General features: G+C 36.1%; 1 protein-coding gene across 3 annotated transcripts in view; it reads left to right on the forward strand.

Moving 5' to 3' along the window:
- The window catches only part of SESTD1 (SEC14 and spectrin domain containing 1), a 135,602-nt gene that overhangs the window by 29,691 nt on the left and 84,623 nt on the right, over positions 1 to 21,288 (forward strand). For all 3 annotated transcript variants that reach the window (XR_009055111.1, XR_009055112.1, XM_057745719.1), the window contains exons 2-3: positions 13,353 to 13,444; positions 16,637 to 16,745. Coding sequence is in view for 1 of the 3 variants with exons in the window: in XM_057745719.1 (XP_057601702.1) it covers positions 13,390 to 13,444; positions 16,637 to 16,745 (164 nt within the window). In the remaining 2 variants the exon portion in view is untranslated. The remainder of the gene's footprint in view (positions 1 to 13,352; positions 13,445 to 16,636; positions 16,746 to 21,288) is intronic.

Raw genomic sequence — 21,288 nt, forward strand, 5'->3', positions numbered from 1 at the left:
GGCACTTATGAGAATACTAATTTAAGAGTACCCTCCTCTGTTACTGTAGCAAAGCATAGTTTGTTTGTTGGCTGTCTTTATTTCCTCTTGTAGGGGAAAGGATTGTGTGTCTGTCAATTTGCCTCAGTGGTTGGTTGATAGATATCGCTATCAAGGAAGATTCTTGGGGAGGATCTTAAGGATGAATCAGTGTCTTAGTTTTAGTCCCTTTAATTTTAAGCCTTGAAGTCAATGTAATGAGCTTAAGCTAAAATGGGATTTATTGAAAGAATTATGGGATTTTACCCTACACAGGATGGCAGCTGGGCCCTCTTTAAGGTACTGAAACCAGGGTGAGAGGTAAAGCAACCTGCTTAAGGTCACACAGCTGATAAGGAGCAGAGTTAGGATTTGACCCCAGGTCAGTTTGACTCTAGTTCTTAATCATGACACCCTGCTGCCTCTGCTTGTTTCCAGGGCTTCCACAAACAGTACAGAAATCATTAAAAACAGGAAGTGCTGCTTTGTTGCCTCCTACCTAACTGGTGTGCTTTGTACTAGAAGCAGGGGCCACTTCAAGAAAGCCCTTTTAAACTTAAATCATCTTTCTGTAAAGTAAACAATCGCCACGGTTCTTCACTTTAAAAAATTTGATTTTGTGTGTTCCAACAAAACAATAGTATTCTTTCTAATCGCTGTTGCCATAGTCTCCCTTCCAGAATATAGTATTAATTGATGGCAGACATGATATTGCTTCAGTTATTCGAAATACTTGCTGTCAAAAGCTTCTTTTTGGCTGTCCAGAAGAATCCCAAAGTTTCCTCTGTGGTTGCTCTGTGGATTCCGCTGATAGGATGATCTTCCAAGTGAGATGTGGGTGCTAGAGTCAGGAGCCATCTAAATATCGCAAGAAAGAAGTAGGAACTAGAAAGCGTGTATAGACATTAAAGAGAGAAAGTGAGGTGGAGGAGGGGCTGATGGTGAGTGCCGTAATAAAAGTGAAGATGCAGTTTCAGGAAATGGAGAACTGTTCATGTTAAATAGTGACTTTTTCCAAGTGCTGAAAATAGATAATGAAAACTCACTTACGCTGTAAATGTAGTAAAGTTAAATAAGCCATTTCTAAAAGCCAGAATTTAGAATTGGCTCAGCATAAAGAAGGCTTTATAAAATGCCTCTCTTCATTCATGGTCCGGATGGGCCAGGTCCCAAGATGTTTCAGTAAAGGTCCCTGAACTATGTAATTTAATATTCTCTTCAGCGTAAATGCATGCTCTATTCATAGTGCTTTGTCAAGTTTAAAATTATCTAAGCTTGTTTTTCCCTTGCTTCTTCTCCTTTCTAGTTATTCTGCCCAGTGGCACCTAAATGAGGAAGCTGGCAGGATTGTAAGAAGGGAGTTTATTCAACGAATATTTATTGTGCATTGGTCACATGCCAGGCTTTGTCCTGGGCAAACAAGTGGATGCATTCAAATGACTCAGCTAGCACTTACTTTAGATTTCAGAAACGACTGTTTTGGCTCTATTGACTGTATAGGTGAAACAAATTGTTATTAAATTTGGAACTTGCTCTTAGGTGTTAATATGTGTTACATGCAAAACCTTTGGACGCTCCTTCTTTCGTGAGTCAAACGATATGGTGCTTAATTGTCTCCACCTAAGAGATCTTCCTGTCTTCTGACCAGCCACTGCTGTTCATACATCACAGTGAATCCCTATTATGTACATAAACTTTTTCTTTTCTTAGTAATTTAATTACTTTTAAGAGTATGATATAGTGATAGTGAGAGGGAGACTGTTGAGAAAACGACTCCAGTCACAAAGTGAGAAAGACCTAAAGGGACAGGAAACAAGTCTCCAGCGCCAACATTGTGGTGAAAGCAGGGATTCTGCCTGCCTGCATGCTTCTTTTTATCTTCTGGTTTTTGCATGTGTCAGAATTGGTCTCCTCCTCCTCAGTAGTCTTACATGGGGACCAAATACTCAGATCTTTCTACATAAAGAGCTTTAGGATATGATGGTGAATATATGAATAGTTTTTAAAGTTATGTGTAGTCTGTTTACTGTCTCTTTTTAATTTTAAAATAAAGAAAATATTGCTAAATGTAAAAAAGTAAAGGATTGTAGCTTCCTCGTTTACAGTATTGGTATGTTTAAAGACTTAGTTTTCTTAATTTTATAATGGACATTTTCAAACGTACAAGAGTGGAGAGAGTGGTAAAATGAACCACTGTTTACCCCATCATCTGTGTACTTTGAACAGTTACCAATGTGACCAGCCCTATGTATGTTCCCCCCCCATTATTGATGCAGATCCCAGACATATTTTGTTTGTAAATATTTAGTGTCACTAAAAGATAAGGTGCTCTTTTTAATAAATACAACCTTACTGTCATTACGTCTAAAAAAATGAACAATTCTATTTGAGAGATGTTAAAGACCTTTACTATTCATATCATAATACAAGTCACTGTGTTAAACAAGAGCGTGAGAGGTAATGTCATTTAGGCCTTGGATTCAGCCTTAGGTTTAAATGCCAGTTTTGCTGTTTTTTAACTGCATGACCTTGGGCAGGTTAACCTCTCTTTATCTCATGTAGCCTCAGTTTCCTTAGTTGTTAAATGGTAGTAACAGTAATTCTAGCCTCATAGGATAGTTGTGAGTTATAAATGAAGCAGTGAACGTGAAGTGATTAGGATACTGCTCTCTATATAGAACATTCTCAATAATATTAGTCATTATTTGGAGATATAAGGAAATATACAGATAACTAATTTCACATTCCACCCTTTAATGTAGGTGATATTTCAAAGTGATTCGCACTCAGTGATCCTCTAAGCCTTTGATTTTTAGGGAATGCTGAAAAGTCTTAGTATCATTTTAATTCAAAGGTATATTTTACACTTGTCTCAAAAGCAAATGATTTAAGACATGCGATTCTGTTGAAAGGAATAAATATTTAACCTTTGCTGAATCAAATCTTGGATGTTTTTATGTGTGTTGGTATGGAAACTTTGAGATACTCTAAGAGATAAGACCATTATTTATAAATCTCCCTATAAGTTAAAAATAAAAAAGCAAATCTAAATGCCCTTTGTAGTACCAATTTACTTAAAGCGATAAATTTGGGCAACTGTGAACATAAAAGTGGTATCAGTATTAATTGCTCACACTCTTCTTTCTTTCCTCTATTTAATCCATTTATTTTACTCCATCCAGAATGTACAATGTTGGAAGAAATTTGTCTCTGCAGCTGAAGTTCTTTCATAGCAGTGTGTTCTAATTATAGTGGAAAGTCAAGGGGATAAATTGCTCAGCATATGCAATTCATTTTACAGACTTTCTGGAACATATTGCTTACATATTTTTAGTTTTTATTTTTTAATACTTAAAGTGCACATCACTTTCATGCAGATTTTCCTGATTTACAAAATAAGCAATTCTGTTTTTTTGTTTTTTAAATTATTTTTTGATAGCTGTATTGAGATAAAATTTATAGCCATAAAATTTACCCAGTCTAGTGTACAATTCAGTGATTTTTAAAATAGATTTACAGAATCATCACCACAATTTGATCTCACATTTCCATCACCTCAAAAAAGAATCCTTCTGCCCATTGCCAGTCATTCCCCATGGCTACTGCAACTCTAGGCAACCACTAATTTACTTTGTCTCTATAGATTTGTCTCTTTTGGATATTTCATATAAATGGAATCATACAATTTATGATCCTTTGTGTCTGGCTTCTTCACTTAGCATAATGTTTTAAGGTTCATCCATGTCCTACCATGTATCTATATTTCATTCCTTTTTATTCTGGAGTAATATTCTGTTATATGGATGTACCACATTTTGTTTATCCATTCAGAATTGATGGACATTTGGGTTGTTTCCATGTCTTTAGTGTTATGAATCATACTGCTATAAACATTTGTGTGTAATTTTTTGTGGGGACATTTATTTTAAAAAATTATTAACATGTAGAAATAATGTTTCTCTATTCATATGTTTTTAATTTTGATTTTATTATGTGGCAACGTAGTGGAGAGAAGCTCTGTGTAGGGTTCTAGGAGCCTGGGTTTCATGTTAGTACTCACGTGCCCTGCAGCCTTAGAAGGGTAAATCTATGTCTGTAGATCTCAGTTTCTGCTCTAGATTGAATGTTTGATCCCCCCCAAAATTCATATGTTGAAAACTGATCCCCAGCGTGATGGTATTTGGATGGGGCCTTAGGAGGTGATTAGCATTCTTATAAAAGAGACCCCAGAGAGCTCCCTTGCCCTACTACCACGTGAGGACAAATGTAGAAGATGTCTCTCTGAGGACCAGGAAGTGGACCATCACCAAACACTGAATCTGCCTGTGCCTTGATCTTGGACTTCCCAGCCTCCAGAACTGTGGGAAATAAATTTCTTTTATTTATAAGACACCCACTTCATGATATTTTTGTTATAGCAGCCTGAACAGAACTGTGAGAAATAAACTTCTGTTGTTTATAAGCCATTCAATCTGTGATATTTTTATTATAACAGCCCAAATGTACTGACAGTTTCCTTATCAGTAAATTGAAAAAGTTGAAGTAGATGCTCTCTGTGGTTCTAAATCCCTGGTTATAAATCTATTAATTTCTGTATGACCTTGGGCAAATTACTTAATTTCTCTGTGCCTCACTCTTCTCATCAGAAAAAAATGGGGATATTAATATAATTATATGTTGTTTTGAGGATGAAATAATATTCTTTGAACATAAAAAAATGCCAAGATATGTTAAGCTACTTGTAATATGTTTTTGGCCATTTTAGTGTGTTGGACCAAGAAGGCCTTAGCGGGAATGCTTTGGCTGTGGCCTCCATGGAGACTCAGTGGTAGTAAGCTAGTAATTGATGGAGGAAGGAAAATTTAACTGCTAATAATAGTTACCATTTATTCAGTGTTACCATTCTGCAGTATACTAAACACTATATATATATTAGCTCACCTAATCCTGGGTCCTGTGAGTTAGGTTCAGTGATTATGCCCATAAAAGAAAGTAAAGGAATTGTCCAAACCACCTAGCTAGTAAGTGGCTGCCTCAGAGTCACACCCTGGCTCTAAGACCATGATGTTTACCACTGCACCAAACTGCCTTTCAGGGAGAACAACTCTTTGGAACAGAATCCCACAGCAGAAAGGTCTGCAGTGGCAGGGGACTTTGCTTGGGAAAGATATCAGGTATTGCTAACAATCCTTCACAGGGGTAAAAGAGGTGCTCATTCTGTAAATAGTTTTCCATATGTCTTATATTACTTTGTTCCATGTGGATGTGATGTGACATTTTAGTTACTGAACAAGTTAAGGGACTAGCAGTATGTTCAGTATTGTTTGTGTAGTTTTACCGCAGAAATACACATACATTGTTTTTTTAAATGGACTTTTAATCTGTTGGTAAATAACTCTTTCACATGTTCCACTGGTTTCTTTCTGCTTGGGTAATGCCATAATAATATCCATCTTTTGAGTAGTTTTCTGTCTCTTTAGTTAACTTAACTTTTTTGAACTTTCTTTTGTACTGTATTTTAAACTTTTTTTCCAGTGTGGTGTTTGGTATATACCAAATATTTTCATTATATAAACAAAAAAACTTAATAGTGCCAAAATCTGCATTCATGTTATATATATATATTATTTCGTTTGAACAAAAGTACTCTTGTGTATGTGTGGTATCCAACATATAAACAATTGGATACTAAAAATTAATTTGTATACCAATTATTTAGAATTAGGAACCTGATGATATATCTGAACTTCTGTTAAAATCTGTTAAACTATTGTCTGAATTAGATTTAGCCTGAGATTAGCTCAGTGAAAGGCACGTAGGTCTTTGCCAAGTATAGAGCAGGAACATTTCTTTCTAGGATAGAGGTCAGTAGAGAACAAGTTTAGTGATGACTCAGAAAAATTTTGAGATAAAGGGAAGAGATAACCTATAGCAGGTTAAGAGAGGTCTAGAAATAAGACCATGAGTTTGTAAAGTTATCTGAGCTTCCTCTGATGATTCAGGAAGACCTATACCGAGGCCTGTGAACTCTGGACACATTCATTGCCCTGGGGAAGGAAGTGGCGCGTGCTTCTTGAAGCTCATTGCAAAACTCAGATGCAGAAGCTGTGCAGGAAGAGAACTCACCTCAGAGAACTCTGGCCGCAGGTGAAGAAGCTCTAGCCATGCGGTACTCTATTGCTGAGGATGCCAGAAATATCTTTATCTTACTGGAATTCCATCAGCCTGATTTACTTCTCTAAAGCAATATTCCTTTTTCCTTTTGCTGCCCCTATTTTGATGAAGAAGGATTTATCTGTAAATAAACACAGGAAAAGCCAAAGATTTGAAGAAGTCATATGATAAAGAACTGTTTGAAGCTGGGCCTTCAAAAATGAAGGTTTGCAGCTGCTAAGGGTTTGGTAGACTAGCTAGAGAGGTGGGGAAATCCTTAAAGAACTGACTTCCCTTTGACTTTGTAGATGTTGGTGTCTGGCTCCTGTGGAGCAGGGCAGGGAGGGTGATGTAAGGGTATTTGCTTATATTGTTTTTGGGAAGGGTTTTTAAGTGGTAGGCTGTCATTACCATTAGCTTTTGAATTTTTGACATTTAAATACAGTAGGACTTTTCATGTCCCATTGAACCTTTAGTACAGAATTCTCTTGTCTTTCAAGGTAGATTATATTTTCATAGAAAACTCAGAACTTTCTCTTTCCCTTTCCTTCTTCCCCTTTCTTCTTTTCTCCCTCTCTCACTGAATAAACTAGGTCCTGATCCATCTGTAAAAATGGTATTATATGGTGATACTTCAGCTTTCAGTTTTATTTAGAAGAATTACTGTTTTGGATAGATCCATATTTTGGTGAAAGTTAATAATTATTTTATCATTTTCATTTAAAGTCTATCTGAAAGGATTGTTTTTCTTTCATTTAGAACTGGCATTGTTATTGTAAAACCAGGTTAGTGTTTATTTATGCATAATTTTATATGTGGATACATAGTGTGATGATCCCAGTTAGGTAGTAGTGAGTACTTATGTGTGCTTGTTTGTTTTCATCTAAGATTGCTTTTGTCCTGTAAGAATAATTGAAGGTATTTCTAATCTGAATTTAAGGACAGCTATAGTATTTATTCTGAAAATGCAAGGCTAAGGAGCCTGCATTCTGATTTTGTTCATTGCCATATGTGTCTACATGATATAGACTCATTAGAGATGATTTAGTTAGCCTTAGGCTATCCTAATGGGTTTTCACTGGTTGTTAGAAATGCTCCTCGAAGAATCTAACTAAATTTTCCAAATAAACTGGTTGATTTATACTTATTGAGAGAGGAGTTCCAGTGCACCCAGTCATATCATCAATTACAATCTCTTATGAAGTGTAATTTGCCCAGTCTTGATTAAAAGGCCTGCAGTTCTCTTTTCCTGCTGCTTAAACACATCCTCTGCTGCCCTCTAATGGCTGCCCATTGGTAGCACCCCTTGAGGTCCCCCCTTACCATCCTCATAGACCTGCCTTCCTCCAGCATCCGTGATTTATGTAGCTGCTGGATCCGTGGGAGAGTGTCCTAGTAGAAGAAGCTGGGAGGAGCCTCTTTGAAGGAAAAGTATGCACATGTGATCTGTGATCACACCACAAGGTGTTGATAGTCAAGTAGTTGTGATAATGTTAGGTTCCCTAGGGTATGTGTTTCACTTTACTGTTGGTCTCATATATTTGTTCATTTGTTCGTTCATTTATCCACTCATTAATCAGGTATTTTTAAAAAATAAATATATTTATTTATTGGCTGTGTTGGGTCTTCGTTGCTGCACACGAGCTTTCTCTAGTTGCAGTGAGCAGGGGCTACTCTTCGTTGTGGTGTGCGGGCTTCTCATTGTGGTGGCTTCTCTTGTTGTGGAACACAGGCTCTAGGCACATAGCTTCAGTAGTTGTGGCGCATGGACTCAATAGTTGTGGGCTCGCAGGGTCTAGAGCACAGCCTCAGTAGTTGTGGCACATGGGCTTAGTTACTCCATGGCATGTGGGATCTTCCTGACCCAGGGCTTGAACCTGTGTCCCCTGTCCCCGGCAGGAGGATTCTTAACCACTGTGCCACAAGGGAAGCCCTGATCAGGTATTTTTTTGAATGCCAAGTATATCCAGCATCTCACCTTGCCTTGATCTAGTAGGTGCTTATTGTAGATTTGTTACATGAGTACATGAGTGAGTAAAGAAATATAAAGATAAATAGGACTTGGTCTCCAACTACTCAGTTGCCCCAGTTTTCCTCTTTTAACTCTTAAAGATCTTGAGAAAGATGTTCAAACTAGACAATAGATACAAATACCAGTTGAAAGCTAATCTCCTTACATTTTTCAGAATCTCTCAGAATTCATCATCCCTAACTGTAGAAGGATTCTGTTTTTAGGAAGGATTTATTTTGCACCTAGGAATGATGTTAATTTACTTTGATGTTTCTTCTTGCTTTTGGTTGAAGGCAACATGCAGTCGTGGTTGCACATTTTCCTTTATATTCACCAGCCTCCAAGGCACCTCACCTGCTGTAGACTCTGGCTTTCTGCCTCTTTTATGTATAATAAGTTGTGATTTAAAATAGGTCATTTAAAATGACCATATATGGAATACAACATGTTTGTGTTAAATGTGTAGTGAATTGTTGAATTTTCTGCCATTTTTTAGCCTGCTTCACTTGGCAAGTTTTTAAAAAAACATATTTTCATTGCCAGTTTCCATTAATTCATATCAGGTATATGTCTGCCATTGACTTCATTCCTTGTTTGAGAATATAATTCACTCAGATGAATAAGCTTCTTGTGAAAACTAGTGATCTATATCTACCCACTGGAGAAGAGCATGAGAAGATACCTCATATTATTTAACATTTATTGTGGTGAAGTTACTGGATGGTTGTATTTTGCAGGATTTTTTGTTTATTTTGTATGTTTTTAAAATTACTTTGTTCTATGCACCATATAAGATAACTAGAAATAGGCAGATTTGGTTTTTTTTCTTATGGCTGTGCTAACGACTTGAAAAACCTGAAATAAATGACTTTTGCAAAACCAAATTCAATTGGTACTAGTAGAATAGTAATCGTTACTTTTCATTACCCATCTCTTTTATGATAACAATGAAAGAGATTGATGGAAAGGAGACTCCAGGAGGGAGGAAGATAGGAGGAGTAAGCATTACAGCTTTCGTCTCTTGACTGCTTCACATTTTATTCTTCGTTCATTTGATCTTGGCCCACACAGCCAAAAACCTATATTTCTCATTACTTTAAATTACTTTTTCATCACTTTCAAGATTTTTTTTTTTAAAGCCCGTTAGATTAAAAAAAGAAGTATTTTGGTATGCTGAGGTGGTTTTATGAAGTCGTGGAAAGTTTGGAAAAAGCATCTGTCTCAGGAGACAGTGGTGAAATGTAAAATTGCTTCCGGATATTATGGTTTGCCAAGGGTAAATCTAGACCAGAGATTGAAACCATCTCCCTTTTGTGCTTTAAGTATGTGGAGATCACAGTTCTGAAAAATTTGGCACTTGTTGGCATAAAATTGGTAACCTGACTTGCAAAGCTTAGGTAACGCAGATATTATTCAAAGGGTCACCTGCAGCCATCATTTCTTATGTCGTAAGAATTCCCGATGTTCTTTTCTTTTCTCTTGGGTACTGGTTAATTGGGTTTTATTGTGACAAGTTTTAACCCTCAGTGTATTGATGGACATTTTCATTCAGAATAAATGACAACAGATCTAGGGAAAAAACAAAAACAAAACCAACCCACAAAGGAGCAGCAGCAGGATTGAGTGATTGCAGATATGACCTAGCAAACTCTGAACTGCAGTTTTGCTTCCTGTACATCAAGTTTCTTCATTGACTAAAAGAGAAGCCTGCTCTAGCTAACTTAGCAGAAATGGATTTACTAGGAGGATGTTATATAACTCAGAATTTATGAGAAGGATTGAGAAATAGACTCAAAATAGGGAGGACCCAAAGACAATTGAGAAGTTGTCTGTGCTTAGTTGTCTGTGCTAACCATAGGAAAAGTCTGTTTAGGATGCCAGTTCTAGTTCTATGACTAAGTTGTGCCTGTATCTGCATTACTCTCTCAAGTTTGAAATTCCTTTGTGGGAGCATCCCATTGATAGCCTAGATCAGCAGTTCTTTTGTTTTTAGGTTTCAGGGGGTCTGTGAGTTCAAAACTATTTTAATAATAATTCTTAGTAATTCTTACTAATGCCCTTTTCACTGTATTGACATTTGCACTGATAATGCAGAAGCTAGAAGTCCATGTTGTTCAGTTGGCCAGATGTCACTGGATATTTTCAGGGCTGCTTTATTGGTAAGCTGATCATGTGATATGAGAACATTGTTACTGGAACCAGATTGCCTGGGTGTGAATCCTAACTTCCCCACTTACCAGCTTTGAGATGCTGGGCCATATTTAACCTCTCTCAGCCCTAGTTTACTTTTCTGTAAAATGGGGTATCTCATAGAAATGTTGTGAGGAGTAATTAAGTTAACACAAGTAAATCATTTAGAACAATGTATGCCTTGTAGTAAACACTTGGTAAATGTTAACTTTCATAATCAGTATTATCAGACTTTTGCATCTGGTCTTTGACAAGCTGATCACCAGGGAATGGAGCTTAGAGGTGAGTCTGAACCATCTGGTTCTTATAGAGCTGGAGAAAAACTCAAGTCAGGATACTCATCTAGAAACATGAAGTGCTGCTATTTTAGGTTAAAAATGTAAAACATGAGCTTTTCCCTACTAATTGTATATTCATCTGGGCTGATGTAGAACAAAAATGAATGAACAAATTACAAACAAATATCCAGGGATAAAACTTGAAGAGAACATATTATATTTACTTTGACAACATGTTTTCTTTTGTAGACAGGTGCAAATAGTGATTTTTTTTTAGTTGTATATACAAAAGCTGTAAAATAATGTACTGCAAGTAGTCTTGCTTAAATAGTCATTATCTGACAAGTATTAAGACTACATCTTTTTCTTCCAAGTAATCTGGGATTTTTTTTCAAAAGACTACATTTCTTTTTCAGGGCAAGGCTGTGACTTGAGTTTTTAGCTCCAGCTGAAAAGCACAGTGCTTGAAATGGGATAGGTTCATAGCACATATTTGCTGAATAAGTAATGTACTTTCATATAGTCACATATTCTGCTCTGCTGGAAAATTATTTTCAAGAGAGTATGCTTTCTGGTGACTATAGTTAATAACACTGTATTGCGTATTTGAAAGACCCAAGAGAGTATGTCTTAACAGTTCTCATCACAAGAAAAAAATTTTTGCAACTGTGTATGGTAGTGGATGTTAACTAGATTTATTGTGGTGATCATTTCACAATATATACAAATACCAAATCATACTGTACACTAAAACTAACACAATTTTATACGTCAGTTATATTTCAATAAAAAAGGAGGCTGTTTATAAAAGAGAGTATACTTTCACTAAATACAGTGTAGTTTTACACTGTCCTCCAAGGAACTGTCACTGTCGTGGTGGGTGTGAGGTGGGACAAGGGAAGGAGGGATAAATGTGATGGAGAATGCTCTCTCAGACATGAAACTAAGTTTAGGCGGCTAATATAATTGAACCTTTGATTTTCTTGTTTTGTTTTGAAGATCCAGCTTTATTTTTTTATTTTCATTTTTTATATTTTTGTTTTGGCTGTGTCAGGGTCTTCGTTGCTGCATGGTTCAGGCTTTCTCTAGTTGCAGCAAACGGGCTACTCTTCGTTGTGGTGCGCAAGCTTTCGCTTCTCATTGCAATGGCTTCTCTTGTTGCAGAGCATGGGCTGTAGGTGTGTGGGCTTCAGTAGTTGTGGCACGCAGGCACAGTAGTTGTGGCTCTTGGACTCTGGAGTGCAGGCTCAGTAGTTGTGATGCACAGGCTTAGTTACTCTGCGGCATGTGGGATCTTCCCTGACCAGGGATTGAACCCGTGTCCCCTGCATTGGCGGGCGGATTCTTAACCATTGTGCTTTGATAGTATACTGGGCTGGCCAAGCATCCACATGCCTGCGGTGCCAAAGCTCCCATTTAAAGGAAACTGCCTTGCTCTTAGCCCTTGCTGTATTGCTAGTCTCATTTTGTATTTGCCATAACCCCTGGCTGTTCCCGAGTGGACACTAGGAAACAAAACCAAGATAAGTGAATTATGGCTTGGTACAAAAAAAGATCAACTGGGCTAATCAGATTTTTCCCTGGAGAATCTAAAATATAAAATGTGGAGAGATAGAGGCAGTTAACAGTGAGGGCAAAAATGAAATAGTGTACTGGGAAATATCTTGAGGTGAACATGAGGATAAGATGTGTTATGTTTTATGGGAAAGCAAAAATATGAAAAGTGAGAGAAAGCCATTTAATAGTGGATCTGAAAGAATCAGATGTTTGGAATTAAGCTGCGTAACTAATGAGGGGAGTAATAGACTGTTGCCTGTTTGATTAATTGATTCATTTCTTCCTTTTTTCAACAAATAATTTATTGAGCTACTGCTATGTCCCAGGCACTGTTCTAGCCCAAAGAGCCTTACTCTGAAAAACAGTGAAGTCAGTGATTCTCAGCTAGCTGTGATTTTGCCTGCCAGATGATATTTGTCAATGTCTAGAGACATTTTGCTTGTCACAACTTGGAAGGGAGAATGGTATTGGTATTCCAGTGGTTAGAGGCCAGGGATGCTGCTAAATATTTTACAATCACAGAACAGCTACTTACAAAAAAGAATAAATAATCTGACTCAAAATGTTCATAATGCTGAGATTGAGAAACCCTGGGTAAGCCCTAAGTACAGGCATACCTTGGAGATACTGCTGGTTCGGTTCCAGACAACTCAAGTAAAGTAAATACCGCAATAAAGCAAGTCATATGAAGTTTTTGGTTTCCCAGGGCAAATGAAAGTTATGTTTACACAATCCTGTCGTCTGTTAAGTATGCAATAACATTTTGTCTAAAAAAACAACATACATACCTTAATTAAAAATATTTTATTGCTAAAAAATGCTACCCATTATCTGAGCCTTCAGTGGGTTGTAACCTTTTTGCAATAGCAACATCCAGGATTACTCATCACAGACCACCATAACAAATATAACAATAGTGAGAAAAATTGAGATATTGCAAGAATTACCAAAATGTGACACAGAGACACGAAATGACCAAACTGGTGGAAAAATGAGCAATAGACTCGCTTAATGCAGGGTTGCCGCAAGCCTTCAATTTGTAAGTAGTACCATATAGTGAAGTATAATAAAATGCTGTGTGCCTGTATATATGTCATAGAGTAATTATTATCTTGTAGTTGACATTTAACTTTCTGTGTTTTCAGAAAGGAAAATTTACTGGAGGAAGTTTACTGGAGTGAAATGGAGGCCTCAGTAATATTACCCATTCTGAAGAAAAAACTAGCCTTCCTTTCAGGTATGTTTTCTTTTTAAAATTGGAAGTGTTTGATGTATGTGAACTTGTTTAATCTTCTTTTCTTTGATAAGTTTGGCAGAAATGAATTTCATTTTTCTGTGAAGGTTTTGTTTTAAAGGTATTTCTGAGATACCTTTTATTCAGCATGGATAGCAGTGTGAGCCAACTCTGTCACTGTTGGTACTTGGCAGGCCAGTTTTTATTCTGTTCTGTAATTTGGTTAAAATGACCTCTACAAGCTAGAAGTCATGACATCTCACTTCTCATATAAAAATGAAATAATTAATACAGGCTGAGAATAATTGACTAACCAGCATCTAAATTATTGTTTCTGAAATATAGACTAATACATCTTCATGATATGCCACCCTAGCTTTTGTCTTCCATCTACTTATGAGGAGGAGTTCTGAAGTATAAATTACATGGTTTTCACTTTTACTGCTCAGTCTTGGTTATAAGGCTTGAATTTACCTTCCATTATTAACCCAAAGTCTGCATTGACTAAGAGTCAAAGAGAAGCTTCGAGGTATTTTACTAGTGTGAAAGCAGTGGCAAAACTGGGTGTAGCAATTTTCTAGAGTTTTGGACCACTGAGTAAATTTGCAGATGCTTTAGAAAAGTTCTGTGGCCCACCTATTGAAGATTATTATTATTATTATTTTTATAATTATTTATTTATTTTATTGGCTGTGTTGGGTCTTTTTTGCTGTGCGTGGGCTTTCTTTTTAGTTGTGGTGAGTGGGGGCTCCTCTTTGTTGTGGTGCGCGGGCTCCTCATTGCCGTGGCTTCTCTTGTTGCAGAGCTTGGGCTCTAGGTGTGTGGGCTTCAGTAGTTGCAGCACATGAGCTCAATAGTTGTGGCTCACGGGCTCTAAAGCACAGGCTTAATAGTTGCAAGCACGAGCTTAGTTGCTCCGCGGCATGTGGGATCTTCCTGGAGCAGGGATCAAACCCGTGTCCCCTGCATTGGCAGGTGGATTCTTAACCACTGCGCCACCTAGGAAGCCCTGAAGATTATTTAAGTTATATTATCTTGCTTTTTCTCTTATACTTTTTAGGTTCTATCAGAATTGTCTTGATGTTTAGGCTACTAATGTCCTTTTTCAGTGTATATTGTATCTCTTTGTAGATTGGCATGTTTTTCTAGTGTACGTTATAAAGGACAGAATAAGATATTGAATTCCACTAGTAATATTGGTTCTTTATTTGATATGTATTTTTTTCAAAAAAAAACTTCTTCCCTTACCAGTTGACACTTAACGTTTTCTCTATTTTTTTTTTATGACATGAATGGTAGTTTAGGAAAACGTTCTTACTCAGTTTGTACATTTTGTACAAGTTCAGCAGTATAAATTCCTACAGTGGAAGTATTAAAGAGAATTTACATTTAAATTTGTGTTAGGTTTTCTCAGATTGCTCTCTAAGAGTATTGTTTCAGTTGTTGTTTCTCCCACCAGTGTATGAAAATGCCTGTTTGAAAACAGAAATAGACCCACAAACATAGAAAACAAATATATGGTTACCAAAAGGGAAAGTGGGGAAAGGATAAATTTGGAATTTGGGATTAACAGTTAACCCACTACTATATATGAAATATAATAAACAAGGACCTACTGTGTAGCACAGGGAACTATATTCAATATTCTGTAATAACCTATAAGGGAAAAGAATCTGAAAGAGAATATATGTGTATAACTGAAACACTATAAATCAGCTAAACTTCAATTGAAAAAAAAAAGCCTGTTTGCCCATATTGTTGCCAAGAGTGGATATTACTGTTTAAAAAAAATCTTTATCAGTGACATTTTTGCATTCTTATTTTACTTGCCGCTGTGCAGCATTTGACCCTGGTGACCATACCTATCTTGAAAGTCTTCTTGGTGTCTGCCTTCTTTTGCATTTATACTGGTGATTATTTTCTTGTTGCTTAGTGAAAGCTGAGGGCATGAGATTAAATGTAGTCCAGAATGTTAGACCTGTCCTCTGCAGACAGTTTCACAGTGGGTCAGAGTGCTGCAGTTCAAAGGTGAACCTTTTTGCAGATTTAGTTTAATGCAGGGATAAAGCTTAGCGATTTTTGAGGAGCAAATGAGACTTCTCTGAATCCAACCTCCCTTGACTTTCTCTACTTACTGTTAATTATTTCAACTAGTAATTTTTAAACTTTTTTAGTAATAGAGAAAAACTTCTCAAACCAACAATATCATTCAGGAAATACAGTTTGAAAGCCATAGGTGCAGTCTATTAAAAAAAAATAAAACCTGTATTCTGAACAGAAAAACATTTGCAGTTGAAGTCACTATTGATTATCTATTAAGTTGAACCATTCAAAATTGCCATTTATTGAGATTAAACAGAGTGGTTGAATATCAGTAATTTATGTGGTTAACCTGATAAAAGGTCATTTATGGTTGGTACTGTGTGAATTGCATCCATGTTATTCATAGGAATCATTTTTTTTTTCAATTCAGTCCTTTCAGTTTTTGGTGATAGACGTCATATAAAATTGTTTTAGTATTTGCTGGCTTTTAAGTTTCTGAAATTGTCATAAATGTCAGTTGGCTCAAAAGATGGACTTCAGTGTGAAAATCACCATGTGGGGAGCTTTCAAAGAAGCTATGTGTGTATAAAAGTGCTAGTTGCATTTTAATGCTTATGGAAATGGAAGAGAACTTGAACATCTGTGAACTGTAAGTGCGTTCCACTTCCTGGCTTTCAGGCCCTTATCATTTTCTCCATTTTCTAAATCCCTTTTATGATATGTATTTTATACAACACAACTCAGCAAATAAACTGTCATATTTCATACTGTTATTTGTTATGACTTACCGGTTTTCTTCCTAGGTTGATTAGAAATTTGTTATTTTATTTGTAAATGCTTACTGTTCCAGGCACACAATTAATGAATTGATTACAATCAGAAGCAGACTAAATGGAAGAAATTAAACAAAATGATAATTGCTATGTTTAAGTGAAGATTTCATGGGTGAATTTTTTTCCTCTTATTTTTTATAAATTTTGTATAATTTTGCTATACTACTGTAAACACAATAAATAAAATAAATAGCCATCAGATAGTTTTTTACTGTCTTAGACTTGTAATTGTTTTAGTAACATTGAGTCCAAATACATATTATTCATTTAATGCTTTAATAGTTTACATGTTGAATTTATATATATTTTTCTTTAATAGGAGGAAAGGACAGACGAAGTGGCCTCATTCTCACAATTCCATTATGCCTGGAACAGACAAATATGGATGAGCTGAGTGTCACCTTAGACTACCTACTCAGCATTCCAAGGTGACTCTAAAGGTGTCTTTTCTTAAATTTCAATATGTTTTTATTTACATACTAGTGATTCCTGCTATTGTTAAAGTATATTTTGCTATCTTATCTGCTTTTATTTTTTTATTTTTTTTTTTTTTTTTTAGTTTTTGGGGGGTACACCAGGTTCAATCATCTGCTTTTATACACATATCCCCGTATTCCCTCCCTTCTCTTATCTGCTTTTATTAGCAGTGAAATTGTGATTGAAAACACAAGAATCAATACTATATGATGCCACAGCAGATAAAGACATTTTATATTCTTGATGCACTGAATGATACAGATTTCTAAAATGTATGTACTGTCAACTTTTAAGGAATGTGAAGATCGAGCATCTATCTATATTCCATGTAATTTGAGAAAGCTTAGAAAAGTGAATTCAGTAGAAAGCATCTTGTTTTTAGGTAGCTATTTCACTGTATAGATATAAGTACATCTGTATGTTTTAATATTGAATGAAAGCTATTTGGAGTTTAAAACATATTTTTATTTTAAAAAATGCAAAACATGTTTATAGTTTAATCCAAAGATCCTTGGATTTTTAATTTATATATTTCTTGGGTGAAGACAAAACTTAAACATTTATATTTACTCAAGCCTACCCATCACTTCAACAGTAAGAACAGAAAAGCCCCCTCCCCGACTTCCTTTCCCATATGTGATATTTGGGGGCTGAAGTCTGAGTACACATTAGAATCATCTGGAGATTTTTTTCAAAATTTTAAAGGCTGGGGATCCACCTCCAGAGAGCCTGATTCAGTTGTTCTGGGGAGGCCTGCTCATCAGACTTTAAAAAAATTCTTTAAGCTTCGCAGGTAATTCTAATAATGCAGTCAGATTTGCAAACCACTGCAGGAAAGCACGGGAATAGGGGCAGATTTTGTGTGAGTTTGTAAAATATATAGGTGGTAAAAGGAACAAAACTATCTCTTATATGATGCTCTTAAGCTCCAGACAGTGAATTTTAAACATTTTAGTCAGAACAAACAATTCTTTGTATCCTCTTCCTGTATTTGCGTTATTGACATAATATATTACTTCATTTTAAACCACCTTGCAGAAAACAGGGTTAAAATTATGTTTTGGAACAACTGATTTTAATCACATCTGCTTCCAGTATTGGTATATAATGTAATGATTCTGTTGTTGAATGTTTTTTCAATTTTGGGGAAATAAAGGTTTTCAAGTGAAATTTTTCAATTGTTTTTCTTTCTGGAAAGGAAAATTATCAGACCTCACAGTGTATTAGTACTGAATAACCTTCCTAATTCTCTGAGCTGCTGATTGTTTTACCTAAAAAGCAGTTCGTTATCTAATGATGAATAATACAAATGCTAATTTGTATTATTCATCATTAGATAACGAACTGCTTTTTAGGTAAACGACACTAGTTAAACTATAGCTAACAAATTACGAAAAAAATATTCATAGATTCATTGATAGTTAAAAGTGTTCAGGGAACTTAGAGACTATCTGAACCAATCGCCTTATTTTACAGTTGAGGGAACTGAGACTCAGAAGTTAGTTACTTGCCCAGGATCACACAGCAAATTAGCAGTAGAGCTGGGATTAGAATTGGCAGTTCCTGACACCCATCCAGAGCTCTTCACACTTCACATGAATAGAGTACAGTGTAGTTGCATCTCATGTGAGCTGAGGTTCTGAAGTTAGATTGTAATGGAAAATTACTGATAGTCAAAATTACCCTTGAAAAATGCCTAAGGAAGAGTTAAAGACTTATGAACTATTTTTCTGTGAAAATGCTAGGTTTTCATCCAGCATTGGAACATGTCATTGAGGTTGAGTTTGTGATAAGAAAATGCATGCTTGTACATACTAGAATCACACTTAGCCTGCCAGGATGCTCACACTGTAAGAGGCAGTGGGTAACTGAGGCAGGTTAAGGGACCAGTTTCACTCATGCAGACTGTCTGCTCACTCTGGGTGTGCAAACAGGAAGTATAGTGGAGGGCAACACTATTTAAATGTTCTCTCTCTTTCTTTCTTATATAGATATACATATGAAACTATTGCAGTGTAAATTATGAATCAGTTTCTGTATGTCCACACATACCTACGTGCCAGCTAATAGAGAAGATACAAGTTGAAGCAAGATGAAAAACTTAATTTAGCAATACAAAATAGATACCTGGATACTTTATTTTTTTTTAATTTTTTTAAAATTTTTTTTTTTATTATTTTTTTGGGGGGTACACCAAGTTCAGTCATCTGTTTTTATACACATATCCCTGTATTCCCTCCCTTCCTTGACTCTGGATACTTTATTTTTGATAATTATTCTAAAGTTTGACCTCAAATATTTGTAAATGCTCTGAATTTTTAGCCTTCTGCTTTCTTTTTTTTATAATTATATATTTGTTTTTCTATATAGTTTTACAATCTAAGCATGCATTCTTTTTTTTTTTCATAAATTTGTTTATTTATTTATTGGCTGTGTTGGGTCTTTGTTGCTGCACATGGGCTTTCTCTAGTTGCGGCAAGCGGGGGCTACTCTTAGTTGTGGTGCTCAGGCTCCTCGTTGCCGTGACTTCTCTTGTTGCGGAGCACAGGTTCTAGGTGTGTGGGCTTCCTCAGTAGTTGTGGCACACAGGCTCAGTAGTTGTGGTGCACGGGCTTAGTTGCTCCATGGCATGTGGAATCTTCCTGGAGCAGGGATCGAACCTGTGTCCCCTGCACTGGCAGGCGGATTCTTAACCACTGTGCCACCTGGGAAGTCTATAGCCTTCTGCTTTCTTGGATCAACCTCCTATAACTTTGGCTTTTAAAAATGTAGTTGGCAAAGAAAAAAAATGTAGTTGGCAGCTTTATATCAGTACTTGTGATTTCATTAGAGAGCTAGAGTGTCTTTGAACTTGTCATTGCAACTCTGGAGAGTAGTTTATTAGGTGCAATCTTAAAAACTGATTTTTCTCCTAAAGAATACCTACCATTCAAAACTGCTTTTAAATTGTATCATGAGAAATTTCAAATATACAGAAAAGTTGAAGGAATAGTGTAGTAAACACAGTTATGCCCATCACTTAGAAGCCTGCAACCAATGTTGTAATACTTTATCACATATCTATGCACTTATCCACCCCTCTTTCCATCCCAGAACTGTTTTTAAGTTTACCCTAGCTGATCAGGCTCAGCCTGGTCTAGAAGTTTTTTCCTTTTTTAGTATGTCTGCATTTTTTTGTGTGTGACTTGCCTGTTTCTCCCAGACCCTGCTGTTAAAGTTTAACTCCTCCCAACTGTGATATCTCCAGACAGCTCCAGCAGTGTAGCTGGCTAATGTGACCTCTTCTTTATAGGAGGTGACCAAAAATAGTCTCTCTTTGCAGTGAAAATGTTAATATTTTGAATATCATAACAGCTTTTTAAACATTTTCTAAAAATGGAAAGAAACTATTCAGTTTCTTACCTATATTTTATGCTTATTTTAATGACCAGGGAAAAGGTGTGGTACATACCTATTTTAGGTAGGTAATCCAGCACAGCTGAAAATGGGGGTGTTTCCTGATTCCTTTTCACAGAGCTTGGCCCTAAGCTTGTTCTTTGTTTCAGACTCTTGAGCAGAGGGCTGAGAAAAAAGGAGAGGTTCAGGTTAATCGTAGCCTGAACTGCATACTAAGTTTATGTTCAGGTAACTCCTCATGTCCAGGTCTGTGTGGAGTTCAGGACTAACCATCACTGCCCCATTTTCTAGAAAGGATTTTTAGTAAGAAATAATATAGACTGACACAGTTGGGCCAACCTGGGTGTTAAATTTTACGAGAGGTATATGGAGTTTTTCTTTTGTTTTCCCAGTGATTGCTGTACATTTTAGACATAAACTACATGATCATAAATTATGAGTCCATAATTCAGAAAGCAGAATCAAATTCAAGATTCCTTATGGAGGTACAGACGATTAAATTAATCTACAAATCTTCATTAAGAAAGTAAATATTGAGATTAGCACTAAACAGAACCTCACAAGTAGGTCTTTACCTCATATCATTTCTTTATATATTTCAAAATTTTAAATCAGAAGCATACTCACATTTAATGTATAAAATGAAATTTGTTTCAGTACTATTATACAAAGTATGATTGGGATATTCAGACTACCTACTTTTTAAAAACGTGACAAAACATGTACCTCAGTGTTTCTCAACCTTTTTTGTCATTGGTACCTTTATAAGGAGCCCTTTTAAGCAGCTTTTCCTATACACTTCTGCTTGATGTCATAGAGTTTTCTGTTTTAATCAGTCCCTTATTAAACTGCAGAGCCATGTTTTATTTATCTCCATATCCACAATGCCAATAAAAATGATTTGGAGACCTTAGGTGTTTGTTATATGGATATTGAAGGAACCAATCAGACTTAGCAATGAAGTCATAGAAACGACCTAAAATATATCATGAAAGTTGATAACACCTGTGTAGTTCTATAATTCTTTAAAATGGTGAAATTATCCTTTGAATCCCGTATAAGTAGTTTTGTGACTGCCTGACTTCTATGGGGCGTATA

Source organism: Hippopotamus amphibius, chromosome 8 (genome assembly GCF_030028045.1).
Source record: "Hippopotamus amphibius kiboko isolate mHipAmp2 chromosome 8, mHipAmp2.hap2, whole genome shotgun sequence".
NCBI lineage: Eukaryota > Metazoa > Chordata > Mammalia > Artiodactyla > Hippopotamidae > Hippopotamus > Hippopotamus amphibius.